The sequence below is a fragment of the Rhinoraja longicauda genome, chromosome 14, assembly GCF_053455715.1.
Source record: "Rhinoraja longicauda isolate Sanriku21f chromosome 14, sRhiLon1.1, whole genome shotgun sequence".
Classification (NCBI taxonomy): Eukaryota; Metazoa; Chordata; class Chondrichthyes; order Rajiformes; family Arhynchobatidae; genus Rhinoraja; species Rhinoraja longicauda.
The window spans coordinates 5,644,599-5,662,697 of NC_135966.1; the positions used below are offsets into that span (position 1 = coordinate 5,644,599).

General features: G+C 45.8%; 1 protein-coding gene across 3 annotated transcripts in view; it reads right to left on the reverse strand.

Moving 5' to 3' along the window:
- gabrg2 (gamma-aminobutyric acid type A receptor subunit gamma2) overlaps window positions 1–18,099 on the reverse strand; it is an 84,580-nt gene that overhangs the window by 42,954 nt on the left and 23,527 nt on the right. For all 3 annotated transcript variants that reach the window (XM_078411331.1, XM_078411332.1, XM_078411330.1), the window contains exons 6-7: window positions 14,938–15,020; window positions 13,454–13,591 (exon numbers count right to left, since the gene is read on the reverse strand). In XM_078411331.1, the coding sequence (XP_078267457.1) occupies window positions 13,454–13,591; window positions 14,938–15,020 (221 nt within the window). The remainder of the gene's footprint in view (window positions 1–13,453; window positions 13,592–14,937; window positions 15,021–18,099) is intronic.

The following is an 18,099-nucleotide window of genomic DNA, read 5'->3' on the forward strand; positions in this document are numbered from 1 at the left end:
AGGAGGTAGTTGAGGCTGGGACTATCTCAACATTTAAGAAACAGTTAGACAGGTACATGGATAGGACAAGTTTGGAGGGATATGGACCAAACTAGTGGTAGCTGAGACATGTTGGCCGGTGTGGGCAAGTTGGGCCGAAGGGCTATATCACTCTATGAGTCTATGACGCTATTTACAGCAGGATGAAACTTTGTTTCTCCCTTCACAGATGTTGACCAACCTGTGGAGTTTTTCCAGCATTATTAATATTAAAAGTTCAATACAATGCTTGGCTTGACTGTCAACTTTTTAAAGATGTATTTTGTGAAAAGTTATATTTTATTTTTTAAGAACCACCTTACTCAACAGACATGTATTTGTGATCATGCTAAAGAAGGGTCCCGACCCGAAACAACACCTATCCATGTTCTCCGAAGTTGCTGCTTGACTCCCTGAGTTACTCCAGCACTTTGTGTCCTAATTTTGCAAGTCACCGTCTGCAGTTCCTTGTTTCAACTGTCTATATCATGTCCAGCATGGACATTGTGGGCTGAAGGGCCTGTTCCTGTGCTGCACTGGTCCATGTTCTATCTTCTATGCTTTCTAAGCCACACAGAGATGAACAAATGATGTTGGTTTAACTGCGCCTCTTCATTAATGAAAGATGACTCTAATTTTATTCTGTAGGAAGGAACTGCAGATGCTGGTTTACACCGAAGATAGAGACAAAGTGCTGGAGTAACTCAGCGGGTCAGACTGCATCTCTGGAGAAAAGGAATGGGTGACATTTCGGGTCGAGACCCTTCTACAGTCCCTGGTGTCTGAAGAAGGATCTCGACCTGAAACGTCACCTTTTCCTTTCCTCCAGAGATGTTGCCTGACCCACTGAGCTACTCCAGTAGGAGCTGCAGGTGCTGGTTTAAACTGAAGATGGACACAAAATGCTGGAGTAACTCAGTGGGTCAGGCAGCATCTCTGGAGAGAAGGAATGGGTGACGTTTCGGCAGGAGACACTTTTTCAGACCGAGTGTCTTTACCACATCACAATAAATGGAGTTCAGCTGCTTCCTGAAGTCCAACCATTCTCGCGCTCAGATTAATGATCAGATAAACGTTTCCCTGATGTACTGTTTTAGTGCCATAATTTTACATCAGCTTTAGGGACTTATTTCCCCCCTCCTGAAAAATGTACATTGTTATATTTATGCTCCAAGTAATTAAAAATCAGATAGGGTTAGCTAGCCGGTTATTTCCCAGCTTCAAGATTCTTATTTGCTTTAATAATCTATATCAATTGGCTTTTACCTTGATGATCAATAATTTTACAAACTCATTAGCGTCTTCACCGTGAAATCAGATGTTTGAATCTAAATTGAATCAGTCTTCCACTTAATTGAAATGTAATCTCTTCATTATAAAATTCCCCATTATTAAAAGCATTACAATTCCCTCATTATTTTCACTTGGTCGTTTGGATAATGTAAAGTGCGCTGTGTAAAACTCATAAGCCTGCAGGATTTATTTCCAGGGGCCTACGACAAAGGGTCTGTGATACCCTCTCTCATTGCCACGCCGTTCAGTTTAGTTTAGTTTTAGAGATACAGTGCGGAAACAGGCCCTTCGGCCCACTTAGTCCGAGCCGGCCAACGATCCCCGCACACTAATGCTAACCTATGCACATTTGGGGCAATTTACAATTATACCGAGCCAATTAACCTACAAACACGCACATCTTTGGAGTGTGGGAGGAAACCAGAGATTCCGGAGGAAACCCACGCAGGTCACGGGGAGAACGTACAAACTCCGTACAGACAGCACCCGTAGTCGGGATCGAACCCGGGTCTCTGGCGCTGTAAGGCGGCAACTCTACCGCTGCGCCACCGTGCCGCCTCTGTGATCCCTGCCGCTCCTCTGCACTACGACCATGTTCTGCCTTTCGAAACCCCCCTCCCCCTCTCACCTGTTTACACTAGTTCATTATTGTCACGTGTACCGAGGTACAGTAAAGTGCTTCTGTTTGTACCGGCTCCAGTCAAATACTGTACATGAATACAATCAAGCCATCCACTACACAGATAAAGGATAAAGGGCACAACATTCAGTACAGGATATAACATTGGAGTCCGATGAAGTCTGATTAAAGATAGTCCAAAGGTCTCCAATGAGGTAGATGGGAGGTCGGTACTGCTCTCTAGCTGGTGAGAGGACAGTTCAGTTGCCTGATAATAGCCGGGAAGACACTGTCCCTGAATCCAGAAGTGTGCTTTTACAAACATCTGTATCTCTTGCCTGATGGTAGAGGGGAGAAGAGTGAGTGACCGGGGTGAGACTGGTCCTTGATTATGCTGCTGGCCTTACCGAGGCAGCGTGAGGTGTAGATGGAGTCGATGGAAGGGAGGTTGGTTTGTGTGATGGTCTGGGCTGCGTTCTCTGCAATTTCCCGCGGTCTTGCATGGAGCTGTTCCCAAACCGTGCTGTGATGAAGTACGGCTAAATGTTTCTCTACGGTGCAACTGTAGAAGTTGGTGAGAGTTGTTGAGGGCAACCTATTTCCTCATCACTCAACCTATCTACCTATCACTCTCTGCCCCCCCACCACCCCAATCAGTCAGAAGGGACCAGACTCAAAATGTCACCAATCCATGGTCTCCCGAGATGCTGCCTGACCCGCTGAGTTACTCCAGCACTTTGTATCTTTTTTTTTGTTGCAAACCAGCATCTGCAGTTTCTTGATTATCCGTTTTACTCACTTATTCCTTTCTTGGTGTTCAATTCTTTCTTCTGTGTTGCTGAAAATGGCTTCACATTTAACCACATTGCAGTGAATCTTGCTGTCTGACACTTCCTAGAATTTTAAACCTTGCTGTATTTTCTTTATCTGCTTCATGACTTTTATAAATTCTCTTGTCCTTTTCCCTCCCACATAAACAAGCTTGTGAATGATGTCAACTTGGGTGGTGAAGTGAGCAGTGTAGGCTGCAAAAGAAAGCTACTGAGATATGTGGACAATGAATGAATGATTTTAAAATGGAGTCTTACAGTGTGGAAACAGGCCCTTTGGCTCAACACCAACCATCAGGCCTGTGGGCCTGTTTCACCACGCTGTACAACTCTATGATTCTTCCCACCTGCCCGCGTTTGGCCCATATCCCCCAAAACCTGTCCTATCTGCGTACCTGTCTAAATGTTTCTTAAACGTCGCGATAGTCCCTGACTCTACGACCTCCTCTGGCAGCTCGTTCCATACCGCCTTTTGTGTGAAAAGGTTATGCCTCAGATTTCCTGCCGCCCGAAGGAAAAATGTTCCCGATGTTGGGGGGAGTCCAGAACCAGAGGTCGCAGTTTAAGAATAAGGGGTAGGCCATTTAGGACTGAGATGAGGAAAAACGTTTTTACTCAGAGAGTTGTGAATCTGGGATTCTCTGCCACAGAAGGCAGTGGAGTCCAATTTACTGGATGTTTTCAAGAGAGAGTTAGATATAGCTCTTTGGGCTAACGGAATCAAGGGATATGGGGAGAGAGCAGGGACGGAGTTTTGATTTAGGATGATCAGCCATGATCACGTTGAATGGCGGTGCTGGCTCAAAGGGCCGAATGGCCTACTCCTGCACTGATTTTCTATGTTTCTATTACTATTAAATCTTTCCCCCACACCTTAAACCGATGTCTGGTGGTCCTCGATTCCCCTACTCTGGCCACGAGATTCTGTGCATCTACCTGATCGATTGCTCTCATGATTTTATACACCTCGGTAAGATCACCCCTCGTCCTCAATGCACGCGATCAGGAGGACATTTACTTCAGACTCAGAAAGACAAATGAGAGGATTTTCTTACCAGTGAAAGGCTCGGGAGTGTGGAGGAGCAGAAAGATTAAGATGTCCGTGTGCACAAATCACAGAGGAACAGAAATGCAATCAAAAGACTAATAGATGTTCGCTTTTATCACATGTGCGTAGAATAGGAAAGGGAGAGGTTCTTCAAATCTTAATGATACTATCCTTTGAGAGGGATTGACAAATTTCTAAGGTGTTGGAGGGTTGAATAGAGGAAGGATTGTACTTGTATTGCCCTTAGAATTCAATTAAATGAAGGAAATTGACCTAATTACGGTGATTAAACTGATGAAAGAAGGCAATGCAGTGGTGAAGATGTATCAGCTCTATGCAATCGAGATCAAGGGGGCATGATCTTAAAAAATCGACACAAGCAATCGGGAATGAAGGCAGAATATTGATTCAATTTGCGTGAAAAATGTTGCGATACTGAATCAATGAAACGTTTCTAAGCTGCCATTGAGAGATTTGATTTGATCATGGATCTTGGATTAAAGACGGGCCAAAACACGGCTGACAAGCTGACGGCTACAATCTAATTAAAAGGTGGGCAAGGATTAAGGAGCTAAACCAACAGTCCTCTTTCTAATATTACACCAGCACAAGTTTCGGAACATTTCAGTTTGTGCGGCACTAATGGAGGAATCTCAAGAGACTCCACTTTCTTTTTAAAGAAAAATGCAAACATGCGTCACACCTAGAGCGTTCAAACTGCTGCTCAATCCATAATCTTTCGATTTGAATTTGGGAATGACAATTAATGACAAAGAAGTTGTACAACAGAGCTGAGGAAGGGCCTTGACTGGAAACACCACCTATCCGTGTCATCCAGTGATGTTGCCCGACCTGCTGAGCTACTCCAGTACTTTGTGCCCTTTTGCTTAAACCAGCAACTGCAGTTCCTTGGGTGCTGTCTGTGTGGAGTGTGCACGTTTTCCCCGTAACCGCCAGGTTTCCTCCGGGTGCTCCGGTTTCCTCCCACATCCCAAAGACGTGCAGGTTTGTAGGTTAATTGGCCCTCTGTAAATTGCCCCTAGTGTATAGAGGAGGGATACACATGGGACTGCAGAAAAAAGGAAATGCAGATGCTCGTTTACAAAAAAAGTCTCAAAGTGCAGGAGTGAATCAACAGGTCAGGCGGCATCTCTGGAGAACATGGATGGATGATGTTTCATGCTGGGATTGGGATAGTCTGAAGGAGGGTCACGGCCCGAATCATCACCTATCCATGTTCTCCAGAGATGCTGTCTGACCCCCTGAGTTACTCCAGCACTGGGGCGCAGCGGTAGAGTTGCTGCCTTACAGCGCTTGCAATACCAGAGACCCGGGTTCGATCCCGACCATGGGTGCTATCTGTACAGAGTTTGTACGTTCTCCCCGTGACCTGTGTGGGTTTTCTCCGAGATCTTTGCTTTCCTCCTATGCTTCAAAGACGTGCAGGCTTGTAGGTTAATTGGTTTGGTATAAGTGTAAATTGGTATAAGTGTAAATTGTCCCTAGTATGTGTAGGATAGTGAGATTGTAAGAATTACATGCCAGTTGCATTGTCCAACATCATAATGCTAGCAGTGATAACAGTGGCTCCATTATACACCCACTTCATATCATAAGTATAACACTGACTCTTTAATCAGTCTCCCCTGAACAGTAACTTACCTGATGCACCACTTGCTTTCTTAATGCACTTCTGCTGACAGCTGTCGCTGGAATTTAGAAGGCTGAGGGGGGATCTTATTGAAACATATAAAATTCTTAAGGGGTTGGAGAGGCTAGATGCGGGAAGATTGTTCCCGATGTTGGGGAAGTCCAGAACCAGGGGTCACAGCTTAAGGATAAGGGGGAAGTCTTTTAGGACCGAGATGAGAAAACATTTCTTCACACAGAGAGTGGTGAGTCTGTGGAATTCTCTGCCGCAGAAGGTAGTTGAGGCCAGTTCATTGGCTATATTTAAGAGGGAGTTAGATGTGGCCCTTGTGGCTAAAGGGATCAGGGGGTATGGAGAGAAGGCAGGTACAGGTTACTGAGCTGGATGATCAGCCATGATCATATTGAATGGCGGTGCAGGCTCGAAGGGCCGAATGGCCTACTCCTGCACCTATTTTCTATGTTTCTATGTTTCTATGACAGAACCAGAATATTTCACTTTTGATTACAGTGCCATAATGAGCCACAAAGTTGGAATGTTGCTGATCAAACAATTATTCCCAAAGCATAAAGTTATCCCAAAGGAAATAAGGAATTTAGCAGAAAGAAGTGTCCAGAAAATGCAATACTCAATTGATAGCTCAAGAGGTGTATAAGATCATGAGAGGATTAGATAGTGTAAATGCACAAAGTCTTTTAGCCATAGTAGGGGAATAAAGAACCAGTGGACATAGGTTTAAGGTGAGGGGGGAAAAAAATTTAATAGAGACTTTAGACTTTAGAGACACAGTGTAGACACAGGCCCTTCGGCCCACCATATCCATGCGATCCCCGCACACCAACCTAAACACTCTAGGGACAATTTTACAACTTACCAAAGCCAATTAACCTCCAAACCTGCACGTCTTTGGAGTGTGGGAGGAAACCGGAGCGCCCGGAGAAAACCCACACAGTTACAGGGGAGAACGTGCAAACTCCGTACAGACAGCACCCGTAGCCGGGATCGAACCCGGGCCACTGGCGGTGTGCGGCAGCAGCTATGAGCTGCACCACTGTGCTGCGCACCTTAACAGAAAGGATAAATAAGGCGGCCATAAGGAATTTAAACTGAATGTAGAATAAAGCTCAGGGGAAAAAGACAGAAAAATGATCGTTAAACAAATGAAAGGCAGAAAGCAAGATAATTCAGAAATTCTATTTTAGGTCCTGAGGTGAAATAGAAAGATAAAATATGCGAATGAGTGAAATCAGTGGGGAAAAAATAATAAATCCACGCGTAAATTGTTCGAGCAGTGGGAGAGATTAGCGTATGGCCTGGTTACTATTCTTTATAAAACGTACAAAAATTAAAAATTGAATCAATCCAACTTGCAGCACCTGGGATTCTCACCATGATGTTCTGTTGACATGATTCAAAGGAGGCAAGACTGGGGAGTAAATGGACTCAATGTGAGGTCGACAGCGAAGGCGGGGAGGAACAGGCTTAGTTATTGTGGATGAGAGGGTGCACAATGAGGCATGAAGTGGCAGCGCAAATTTATACACAGAAGCCAAAAATAGAAAAGGACGCAAGACTGTGGTCATTCCAGACAGAGACACACAGATAGCAACTTGTAAGTGACACAATGCATATATGCAAATGTTCTTTGCCACAGGAGGCTGTGGAGGCAAAGTCAATGGGTTAGTTTAAGGCAGAGATAGATAGATTCTTGATTTGTACGGGTGTCGGAGGCTACAGTGAGAAGGCAGGAGAATGGGGTTAGGAGGGAGAGATCGATCAGCCATGATTGAATGGCGGAATAGACTTGATGGGCCGAATGGCCCAATTCTACCCCTATCTCTTATGATCTGATGATCTTATGAAATGATGGTCAAGCAAGCGGAAAGTGTAGATTGATTAAAACTAGAGAATTTAACTTCTGTATAGATTTGCAGACTAGTTTACCTTAGCTACAGCGCGGAAACAGGCCCTTAGGCCCATCGAGTCTGTGCCGACCAGCGATCCCCGTACAATAACACTATCCTCCACTCTAAGGGCAATTTACAATTTTCACTGAAGCCAAATAACCTACAAAGCTGTACGGCTTTGCAGTGTGGGAGGTAATCTGAGCACCACGCGGTCACGGGGAGAATGTACAAACTCCATACAGAATCGAACCCGGGTCTCTGGTGCTGTAAGGCAGCAACTCTGCCACTGCCCCTGTGTTAACGTTCACTGAAAGATTGCTCATTATCAACTTTATTAACGGGGACAGTGTGGAGAGAGTGTCCAGCTTCAAGTTTCTGGGCACTCACATTTCGGAGGACCTAACATGGTCCAATAACACTGCTGCGCTGGTCAAGAAGGCACAGCAATGACTGTTCTACCTAAGAACACTGAAGAAGTCTGGTCTACCCCAACAGCTGCTGACGACCTTCTACCGCTGCACCATAGAGAGCATCCTAACACATGGCATCACTGTGTGGTACCTCAGCTGCACGGAGGCAGAGAGGAAAGTTCTTCAGCGGGTAGTCCATAGAGCTCAGAGGACCATCGGAACACAGCAACCAGACGGAGGGCATCTACAACACACGATGCCTCACAAAAGCCACCAGCATCCACAAAGACTCTTCACACCCCTGCAACAGTCTGTTCGAACTTCTTCCATCGGGCGGACGATACAAGGCCTTCTACGCCCGCACCTCCAGACTCAGGAACAGCTTCATCCCCAGGGCCATAGCTGCTATGAACCGGTCCTGCTGAGCCGGATGGTCAAAACGCACAGTGAACCGGCACAGATCTACTTGCACTTTATTCTGTCTTAAAACTGTTACAATTTGTTTCGTTGGGTTGTTGTTGTTTAAATTAATACTGACTAGCTAATTAATTTATTGCATCGTATGGGAGGCGCATTCCCAATCTCGTTGTACCCCTGTACAATGGCAATAAAGATATATTGTATTGTATTGTATTGTATTACCAGAAGGCATGTAACTGGTCGAATTCATCACTGTACTGGCACCAGGCCAGAGGATGTAACATGATAACAGCTAACTAAAACTTCAGACAGCGCTCAATGAAAGTGTCAATTAGGAGAATAGCAATGGCTCGCAGTCACCTCAGGAGGATGGGATATTTAAGGACGCTCGTAATCTATACAAGAAAGAGTGTCATATCCGAGCGTAACTAAGGGGAAGATACCAATGAAGAGAAATGTTAATTCAGCATTAAATGAACTGCAACTGACATCTGGTGATCATTCCATCAAATTACCCCATTTCCAGAAGGAAAGACATTCAGGAGATTCACTTGAATTTAGTTTCGTTTAGTTTAGAAATACAGCGCGGAAACAGGCCCTTCGGCCCACCGAGTCCGCACCGACCAGCGATCCTGACATATTAACACTATCCTACACACACTAGGGACAATTTACTCTTACACCAAGCCAATTAGCCTGCAAACCTGCACGACTTTGGAGTGCGGGAGGAAACCGAAGATCTCGGAGAAAACCCACGCGGGTCACGGCGGGAATGTACAAAGTTCGTGCAGACAGCGCCCGTCGTCAGTGTAGAACAGGCAGTGCCTGTGTCCAAACTTCGACCAAATGCATGTTTGTAATTTCATGAAAGAAATTCCTATTGCTGTGAAATTTTCCGTGGGTTAGAGCTGGATGATTGGCAAGAGAATCTTGGGGGAAATACATAGATCGGGTGAATGCACAGTCTTTTACCCAGAGCACATGGAACCAGAGGGGATAGGTTTCAGGTGAAAGCGGAAAGATTTAATTGGAACCTGAGGAGAGACCTTTTCTCACACAGAGGGTGGTGGGTGTATGGAACGAGCTGCCGGAGGGGGTAGTTGAGGCAGGCACTACAACAACTCTTAAAAGACATTTAAACAGGTACATGATAGGAAAGGTTTAGAGGGATTATGGACCAAACACAGGCAGGTGGGACTAGCATAGATGGGGCATCTTGGTTGGCATGGGCCAGTTGGGCTGAAGGATCTGTTTCCATGCTGTATGACTCTATAACAGTTCCGGCAGCAGCAACATAGGAGGCCTGGCAGTACATATACCATTATTCTAACCGCTGGCTGCCAACCCACTCCCCCTAGAGTTATGCTGCTGTAATCTTGATCACCCGTTTGAGAGTAGATGGCTTGACACAAGTGTAATTTTTAGGATGGCATGGTGGCGCAGCGGTAGAGTTTCTGCCTTACAGCGCCAGATTTGGGTCCAATCCTGACTACGGGTGCTGTCTGTACAGAGTTTGTACGTTCTCCCCATGACCTGTGCGGGTTTTCTCCAGGTGCACACTGTATTGTATACACTGGAATTGTATATTGCACATTGTATACACTGGAATTTAGACGGTTGAGAGGGGACCTTATCGAAACGTATAAGATTATTAAGGGGTTGGACACGTTAGAGGCAGGAAACGTGTTCCCAATGTTGGGGGAGTCCAGAACCAGGGGCCACAGTTTAAGAATAAGGGGTAGGCCATTTAGAACGGAGATGAGGAAAAACGTTTTCAGTCAGAGAGTTGTGAATCTGTGGAATTCTCTGCCTCAGAAGGCAGTGGAGGCCAATTCTCTGAATGCATTCAAGAGAGAGCTCGATAGAGCTCTTAAGGATAGCGGAGTCAGGGGGTATGGGGAGAAGGCAGGAACGTGGTACTGATTGAGAACGATCAGCCATGATCACATTGAATGGCGGTGCTGGCTCGAAGGGCCGAATGGCCTACTCCTGCACCTATTGTCTATTGTGCTCCCGTTTCCTCCCACACTCCAAAGAGTAATAGGGTAAAAAAAAAGGTAAATTGTCCCTAGTGCGTGTGGGATAGTGTTAATGTGTGGGGATCGCTGGCCGGCGCGGACTCGGTGGGCCGAAGGGCCTGTTTTCGCACAGTATCCCTAAGCTAAACGAAATGAAACTAAGCATTCTTTTGTGTTTTTATTTGTAAACCAGCATCTCGAGTCCACTCTGTAAGGAGAGCACGATGTTTTTAACATGCCTGCAGTTAATGAGGTCGGATCTTATCCTGATGTATGGACCCAACACACCATGAAACTAATGGACAGTGAACTTCTTCAGCATGGGATTGGCGTTCCAGCTACTCTGTCACCAATGGCATCAGGTTAATCGTGTGTTATCACCTCTCTGCACATTCCCAAGGTTAACAAATATACCACCCACAATCTCTCAGTTTTAATTTTAAGGCTCATTAAATGAATTTGTGAACAGTTCAGTCTTCTAAAATTATAAGATGTATTAATCAGTGTTTCCAATTGCACCTAAATTTAGACCATCAGATCAGCTGTTGCAATCCACATGCCACTTACACTTGTCCTGTTAGTTTAGTTCAGTTTCGAGATGCAGTGTGGAAACAGGCCCTTCGGCCCACCGAGTCCATGCCGACCAGCGATCGCCACACACTAGTGCCATCTTACGCGCTAGGGACAATTTACAGAAGCCAATTAACCTACAAACCTGCACGTATCTGGAGTGTGGAAGGAAACCGGAGCACCCAGAGGAAACCTGGTGGTTTCAGGGAAAACGTGCAAACTCCACACAGACAGCACCCAAGGTTAGGATTGAACCCAGGTCTCAAAATGAGTCAAAATAACATCAGTGGCCCCTGAATGGCTTAAAATGGACACCTCATTAAGGTACAATTTCTGCTGCTTATAAATTACAGTTATATTCTTCCACCGTGTGTGTCCTTCGCCAAACAGTAGCTCCCAGTAGATACGTTGATTAAAAATACATTTCCAAGTTAAATGAGTGGGTGGATGATCTCTCCCTCTCTTCCCGTTAAGCTCTGAACTACACAGACTATGATTGTTATTATTGCACTATTATTTTTTTGTGTATGCATGTTTGCGTGTATATTTGTGTGTGTGTATATGTGCACACAATTCACTTTTTTACTTGTTTATTATATTGTTTACAGTGTACTATGTTTACATATTCTGTTGTGCTGCTGCAAGTAAGAATTTCATTGTTCTATCTGGGACATCTGTCTGTCTGTCTGTCTGTCTGTCTGTCTGTCTGTCTGTCTGTCTGTCTGTCTGTCTGTCTGTCTGTCTGTCTGTCTGTCATAGACAATAGACAATAGGTGCAGGAGTAGGCCATTCGGCCCTTTGAGCCAGCACCACCATTCAATGTGATCCTGGCTGATTGTTATTGGTGTAGCACCCATTCTTAATCAGTACCCGTTCCTACCTTCTCCCCATACCCCCTAACTCTGCTATCCACTAACTATCTATCTATCTATCTATCTATCTATCTATCTATCTATCTATCTATCTATCTATCTATCTATCTATCTATCTATCTATCTATCTATCTATCTATCTATCTATCTATCTATCTATCTATCTCTAAAACTCTCTGTCCGTGTGTATGTGTGTTTGTGCACACCATAACTTTGGTGCTTCGCACAGCCAAAACGGTACACCGTAGTGCCACAATGTTTGCACCACGTTACTCACCATTATCCTGGGCATATTATGTAACAACTCTAATTCAAATTGAAGCTACATTTTTAAAGCTACGGACATTTTAAAGTTTAAAAATTCACTTTCTAACCCATTTCCTGAAGCTCCTCAGTGTCTGACGTCACAATGGGCCACGTTCGACTTCATTTGCTCCTCACTCGGCAAAACAAAATGGCCGCCGGCAGCGCCGCCGCCCGTCCGGCCTCAGTCGTCCCCTCTCCCCTCGCCCCTCTCCCGTCGCACCTCCCCCCTCTCCCCTCCCCCCTCTCCCCTCCCCCCTCGCCTCTCGCCCGGCCCCGCCCCAGCAGAGACTTGCACGTCGGCAGTCAGCGTTGAAAGCACGGGCGCTGGTAAGTGCCTTTCACAGCCAACGGATCCATGGAGGGGAGTGGGCGTAGGGGAGGAGTGGGGGTGGGGGAGGAGGGGGAGAATGGGGGAGGGGGGGAGTGGGTTGGGGGAGGGGGCAGTGGGGGTGGGGGGAACAGGGGGTGTGGGGGGAAGGAGGACAGTGGGGGGGGAAGGGGGACAGTGGGGGGCAGGAGAGAGTGGGGGTGTGGAGGAGGGGAGAGTGGGGTGGGGGGGAGGGAGGGATGTGGGAGTCAGGAGAGGGGGAGGGGGGAATAGGGGTGGGGAGGGGGGAATGGGGGTGGAGGCAGTGCTGGGGGAGTGGGGGCAGGGGAGGGACAAGTGGGGGTGGGGTAGGGGGGATGGAGTGGGTCAGTGGGGGGAGGAGGGGGGGATAAGGGGGATTGAGTGGGGGGGGTGTTGAGGGTGCTACACCAATACAGGAGAGGCTTTGAGTCCAGGGCTCAGTCAGTGACACCCTCTCCCCTTCCCTGTTCCCCCTCTACGAGGAATGGGCCCAACGGTCCACTTGGTCTAGTCTGACAATAAAACACTTTTGACTTGGCTCCTGACTCCTGCCTTCAACCCGTAAACCCAGACATCCTTACTAATCAAAAATCTGTCAATCTCCGCCTTAAAAATAGCCATTGACTTGGCCTCCACAGCCGTCTGTGGCAATGAATTCCTCCATAATCAGCTCTGAACTTATTCATCTTATACCCATTGTCAGGAGACAGGGAGGTTGGGCAGAAGAAAACAGACCATCATGAATCTTGAAACAAAATTCCTCCAAATATTGTGGTCAAAGTTTTATCAACAGCACACAAAACAAAAATCATCGGTTTGAAGCATCCATTTAACAAAATGTTCCGCCCACAATTTTGCAATTTTAGTTTTGAGGCTCATTAAATCAAGCTGTGAGCGAACAGTGCAGTTTTATAAATTTATAAGATGCAACTGTTCCATATAAACAGAAGGGTCTCTACCTGAAACATCACCCATTCCTTCTCTGCAGAGATGATGCCTGTCCCGCTGAGTTACTCAAGCATTTTGTGTCTATCTTCCATATAAACAATTGCTTGCTTACACATTTCTCAATTGATGTGGTCCCTTGATGGTACAAAAATATTTTGCAAGTTCATTGTGAGTTTTAAATAACAATGATTTACCTGAGGTAGTCTTCACAAACCCTGTGGTGTTTCTCAATCCAATGAAAGTAAACTGATACAGTCTCCAAGAGCGCGTGTCACCAATCTCAACTGAACTTTGTTTCCACTGGTATATTATTTCATCTTTCGGATAGCCGTCTGGAATGGAGAGGCAAACAAGTTCACAAAGATGCTAGAGAGGTTGCAGGGTGACTTGGACAGGTTGTGTGAGTGGGTGGATGCATGGCAGAAGCAGTTTAATGTGGATAAGTGTGAGGTTATCCACTTTGGTGGTAAGAATAGGAAGGCAGAGTATTATCTGAATGGTGTCAAGTTAGGAAAAGGGGACGTACAACAAGATCTGGGTGTCCTAGTGCATCAGTCACTGAAAGGAAGCATGCAGGTACAGCAGGCAGTGAAGAAAGCCAATGGAATGTCGGCCTTCATAACAAGAGGAGTTGAGTGAAGGAGCAAAGAGGTCCTTCTGCAGTTGTACAGGGCCCTAGTGAGACTGCACCTGGAGTACTGTGTGCAGTTTTGGTCTCCAAATTTGAGGAAGGATATTCTTCCTATTGAGGGCATGCAGCGTAGGTTTACTAGGTTAATTCCCGGAATGGCGGGACTGTCATACGTTGAAAGACTAGAGCGACTAGGCTTGTATACACTGGAATTTAGAAGGATGAGAGGGGATCTTATCGAAACGTATAAGATTATTAAGGGGTTGGACACGTTAGAGGCAGGAAACACGTTCCCAATGTTGGGGAAGTCCAGAACAAGGGGCCACAGTTTACGAATAGGGGGTAGGCCATTTAGAACTGAGATGAGGATAAACTTTTTCAGTCAGAGAGTTGTGAATCTGTGGAATTCTCTGCCTCAGAAGGCAGTGGAGGCCAATTCTCTGAATGCATTCAAGAGAGAGCTAGATAGAGCTCTTAAGGATAGCGGAGTCAGGGGGTATGGGGAGAAGGCAGGAACGGGGTACTGATTGAGAATGATCAGCCATGATCACATTGAATGGCGGTTCTGGCTCGAAGGGCCGAATGGCCTCCTCCTGCACCTATTGTCTATTGTCAAACAATGCCGGTGGGAGGTCCAAATGGGCCGAATGGCCTAATTCTACTCCTATCACTTATGACCTTATGAGAACAAAGAAGGAAGGTGGGGGGGGGGGGGGGGGGAGCTGAGAACAAAGGGGGAACATTGAGGACTAAATGGAATGCTTTTAAACTTCGTCGGTGCCCTTTATGTGGCGATTCTTTGTATACCTTGGGTATGTTGTGCAAAACAAAGAATCTCTCAATGAAAGCGGAGTCTGGGGATATGGGGAGAAGGCAGGAACGGGGTACTGATTGGGCATGATCAGCCGTGATCACGGTGAATGGCGGTGCTGGCTCGAAGGGCCGAATGGCCTCCTCCTGCACCTATAGTCTATTGCCTATTATCTACTGTTATAAAGTATCATTCATTCGTTCATAAAAACGTACGCGTCGTGAACTAATACTTACAGCTTGAGAACGCCAGTGAACAGGAGTGTTCATCCATTGGGAAGTTATGCAGCTGAAGCTGGCATTCTGCTTCAATGGTCAACCTAAAAATAGTGAAGTGCCAACAGTGAAGCATTTTATTTTTGCCATGAATATTCTTATTATAGCAGCTGTACTTTTCTATGAAAAATACTGGAATTAATTACACATTTATTTTATTTTATTAGCTTAGTTTAGTTTGGTCCATAAGTGATAGGACAGAATTGGGCCATTCGTCCTATCTAGTCTACTCCGCCATTCAATCATGGCTGGTCTATCGCTCCCTCCCAACCCCATTCTCCTGCCTTCGCCCCATCACCCCTGACACCCGTACTGATAAAGAATCTAGCTATCTCTGCCTTAAAAATATCTATTGACTTGGCCTCCACAGCCGTCTGTGGCAATGAATTCCACCCTCTGACTAAAAGAAATTCCTCCTCATCTCCTTCCGAAAGGAACGTCCTTTAATTCTGAGGCTGTGACCTCTGGTCCCAAACTTTCCCACTAGTTTGGAGATACAGCGAGAAAACAGGCCATTCAGCCCACCGAGTTCGCGCCAACCAGCAATCATCTGTTCTTTAGCCCTGTCCTACACTCCAGGGACAATTTACAGAAGCTAATTAGCCAACGAACCCGCGTGTCTTTGGAATGCGGGAGAAAACTGGGGCTAAAATGTGGCCCATTATGACATGATTATTGAATGGTGCTTCGAGCCGCGACGTAAGAGACAACAGATTCCGTTGCTTTAATGACCGTGGGTAGAATGACACTCACCTTTTTCTAGTGAGCCACCAGGCACCTTGTGGCTAGGATGAGATATTCCACAAATCGTGAATTGCCACAAATTGCTTGCAAACTCAAGCACATCACCATTAGCCTTGCAAAAATGCCAGCTCTCCCTGAAGCTCCACTATACTTTTAAGAATTTGCAGCGTTTGGAAACTTCAACTTAAGTTAATCTCATTAAGCCTCTTTAACCACATCAGTATGCTTTTAATGATGTGATTATTTTTATTGCAATCCCAATTAACTTCTCTGGCCCAGAATGGGAACTATTTCATCTACTAAGTGCCAGCGATTTTACATAGAGATTTTGAGCTTCAGAAATTTAAAGCTATTTCTCTTCTTAATCCACTTCTGTGTCTCTAATTGCAATCTTACTTTCCTCAACCAGTACTCGTTTCTTTACATAGACTGATCAATTCAGTCTGATCGTTATCAGTTCTTTTTTATTTTTAAGATTTAGTTTAGTTTAGTATAGAGATATAGCGCGGAAACAGGCCCGACAGTTCATCGAGGCCACGCCGACCAGCGATCAATTGTTCAGAAGGAAACACAGAATATAGGTGCAGGAGTAGGCCATTCGGCCCTTCGAGCCAGCACCGCCATTCAACATGATCATGGCTGATCATCCTAGAAGGATGAGAGGGGATCTTATCGAAACGTATAAGATTATTAAGGGGTTGGACACATTAGAGGCAGGAAACATGTTCCCAATGTTGGGGGAGTCCAGAACCAGGGGCCACAGTTTAAGAATAAGGGGTAGGCCATTTAGAACAGAGATGAGGAAAAACTTTTTCAGTCAGAGAGTTGTGAATCTGTGGAATTCTCTGCCTCAGAGGGCAGTGGAGGCCAATTCTCTGAATACATTCAAGAGAGAGCTAGATAGAGCTCTTAGGGATAGCGGAGTCAGGGGGTATGGGGAGAAAGCAGGAACGGGGTACTGATTGAGAATGATCAGCCATGATCACATTGAATGGCGGTGCTGGCTCGAAGGGCCGAATGGCCTACTCCTGCACCTATTGTCTATTGTCTATTGTCTATTGTCAATACCCCGCTCCTGCTTTCTCCCTGTATCCCTTGGTTCCGTTAGCCCTACGAGGTACAATATACCTAACTCTTTCTTGAAAACATCCAGTGAATTGGCCTCCACTGCCTTTCTGTGGCATCTCCATCATTCTCATACTGAGACATTCCACACTAGTGAATTTTGGGCGGGTTCCCGGTCACACCGACCGACGAGCCTTTGTGCGTGATTCCCCCCCGACCATCAAGCCTTCAGCGGGTTTCCTGGTGGTCTCACCAGGGCCCTGTACAACTGCAATAGAGGACCTCCTTGCTCCTATACACAAATCCTCTCGATATGAAGGCCAACATGCCATTTGCTTTCTTCACTGCCTGCAGATGCTGCAAATTCTATCCAACACATTAGGGGCAATTTACACCAAAGAGAGACACAAAATGCTGGAGTAACTCAGCGGGCCAGGCAGCGTCTCTGGATAGAAGAAATGGGTGATGTTTTGGGTTGAGACCCTTCTTCAGGCTGAGTCACACCGGCATTTTGTGTCTATCCTGGTTGATTTCTTCCTTTCTCCCAGCCCAGGAACTCCAAGACCAATTGCTGTTCTACCTATTGCCATTTTGACTGCCATCAGTCTGAAGAAGGGTCTTGACCCGAAATGTCACCCATTCCTTCTCTCCCGAGATGCTGCCTGACCTGCTGAGTTACTCCAGCATTTTGTGAATAAATCGATTTGTACCAGCATCTGCAGTTATTTTCTTATATTATATATTGACTATGTTCCTCACTGACTCATGATTCAATCTTCAAAATCTCTGACCTTTAGGTATCTGCCACACACTTGGCAATCCTACTAAGCCATGTAATAGCAAGCAGATCTGTATTTAGAAGTGCACTCAGCGAAATAATCCCAATTTCACGGGAAATGTTCACGCAAATAGTTCTCCATTGTCAGTCTGGATAATCGGAACTCATAACTTGAAAATGTAATGATATTTAACAATAACAAAGTTAACTATGTTACTTAGCTACAAACAAGTGCTGGAATAACTCAGCAGGTCTGGCAGCATCTCTGGAGGATCTGGGGAGAGGTGACGTTTTGACCCACAATGGGCGTTGCAGTGGTAGAGCTGTTGCCTTACAGCGCCAGTTTCCTTCCACATTCCAAAGACGTGCGGGTTTGTAGGTTAATAACCTTCTGCAAATTGCCCGTGATGTGTAGAATGGAACGAGTGCACGACCAAAGGACCTGTTTCCATGCTGTATCTCTAAAATCTAAAGTCTAAAGATGTTGCCTGACCTATTTTGGGTCCTTTTGTGTACGAGCCAATATCGCAACTACA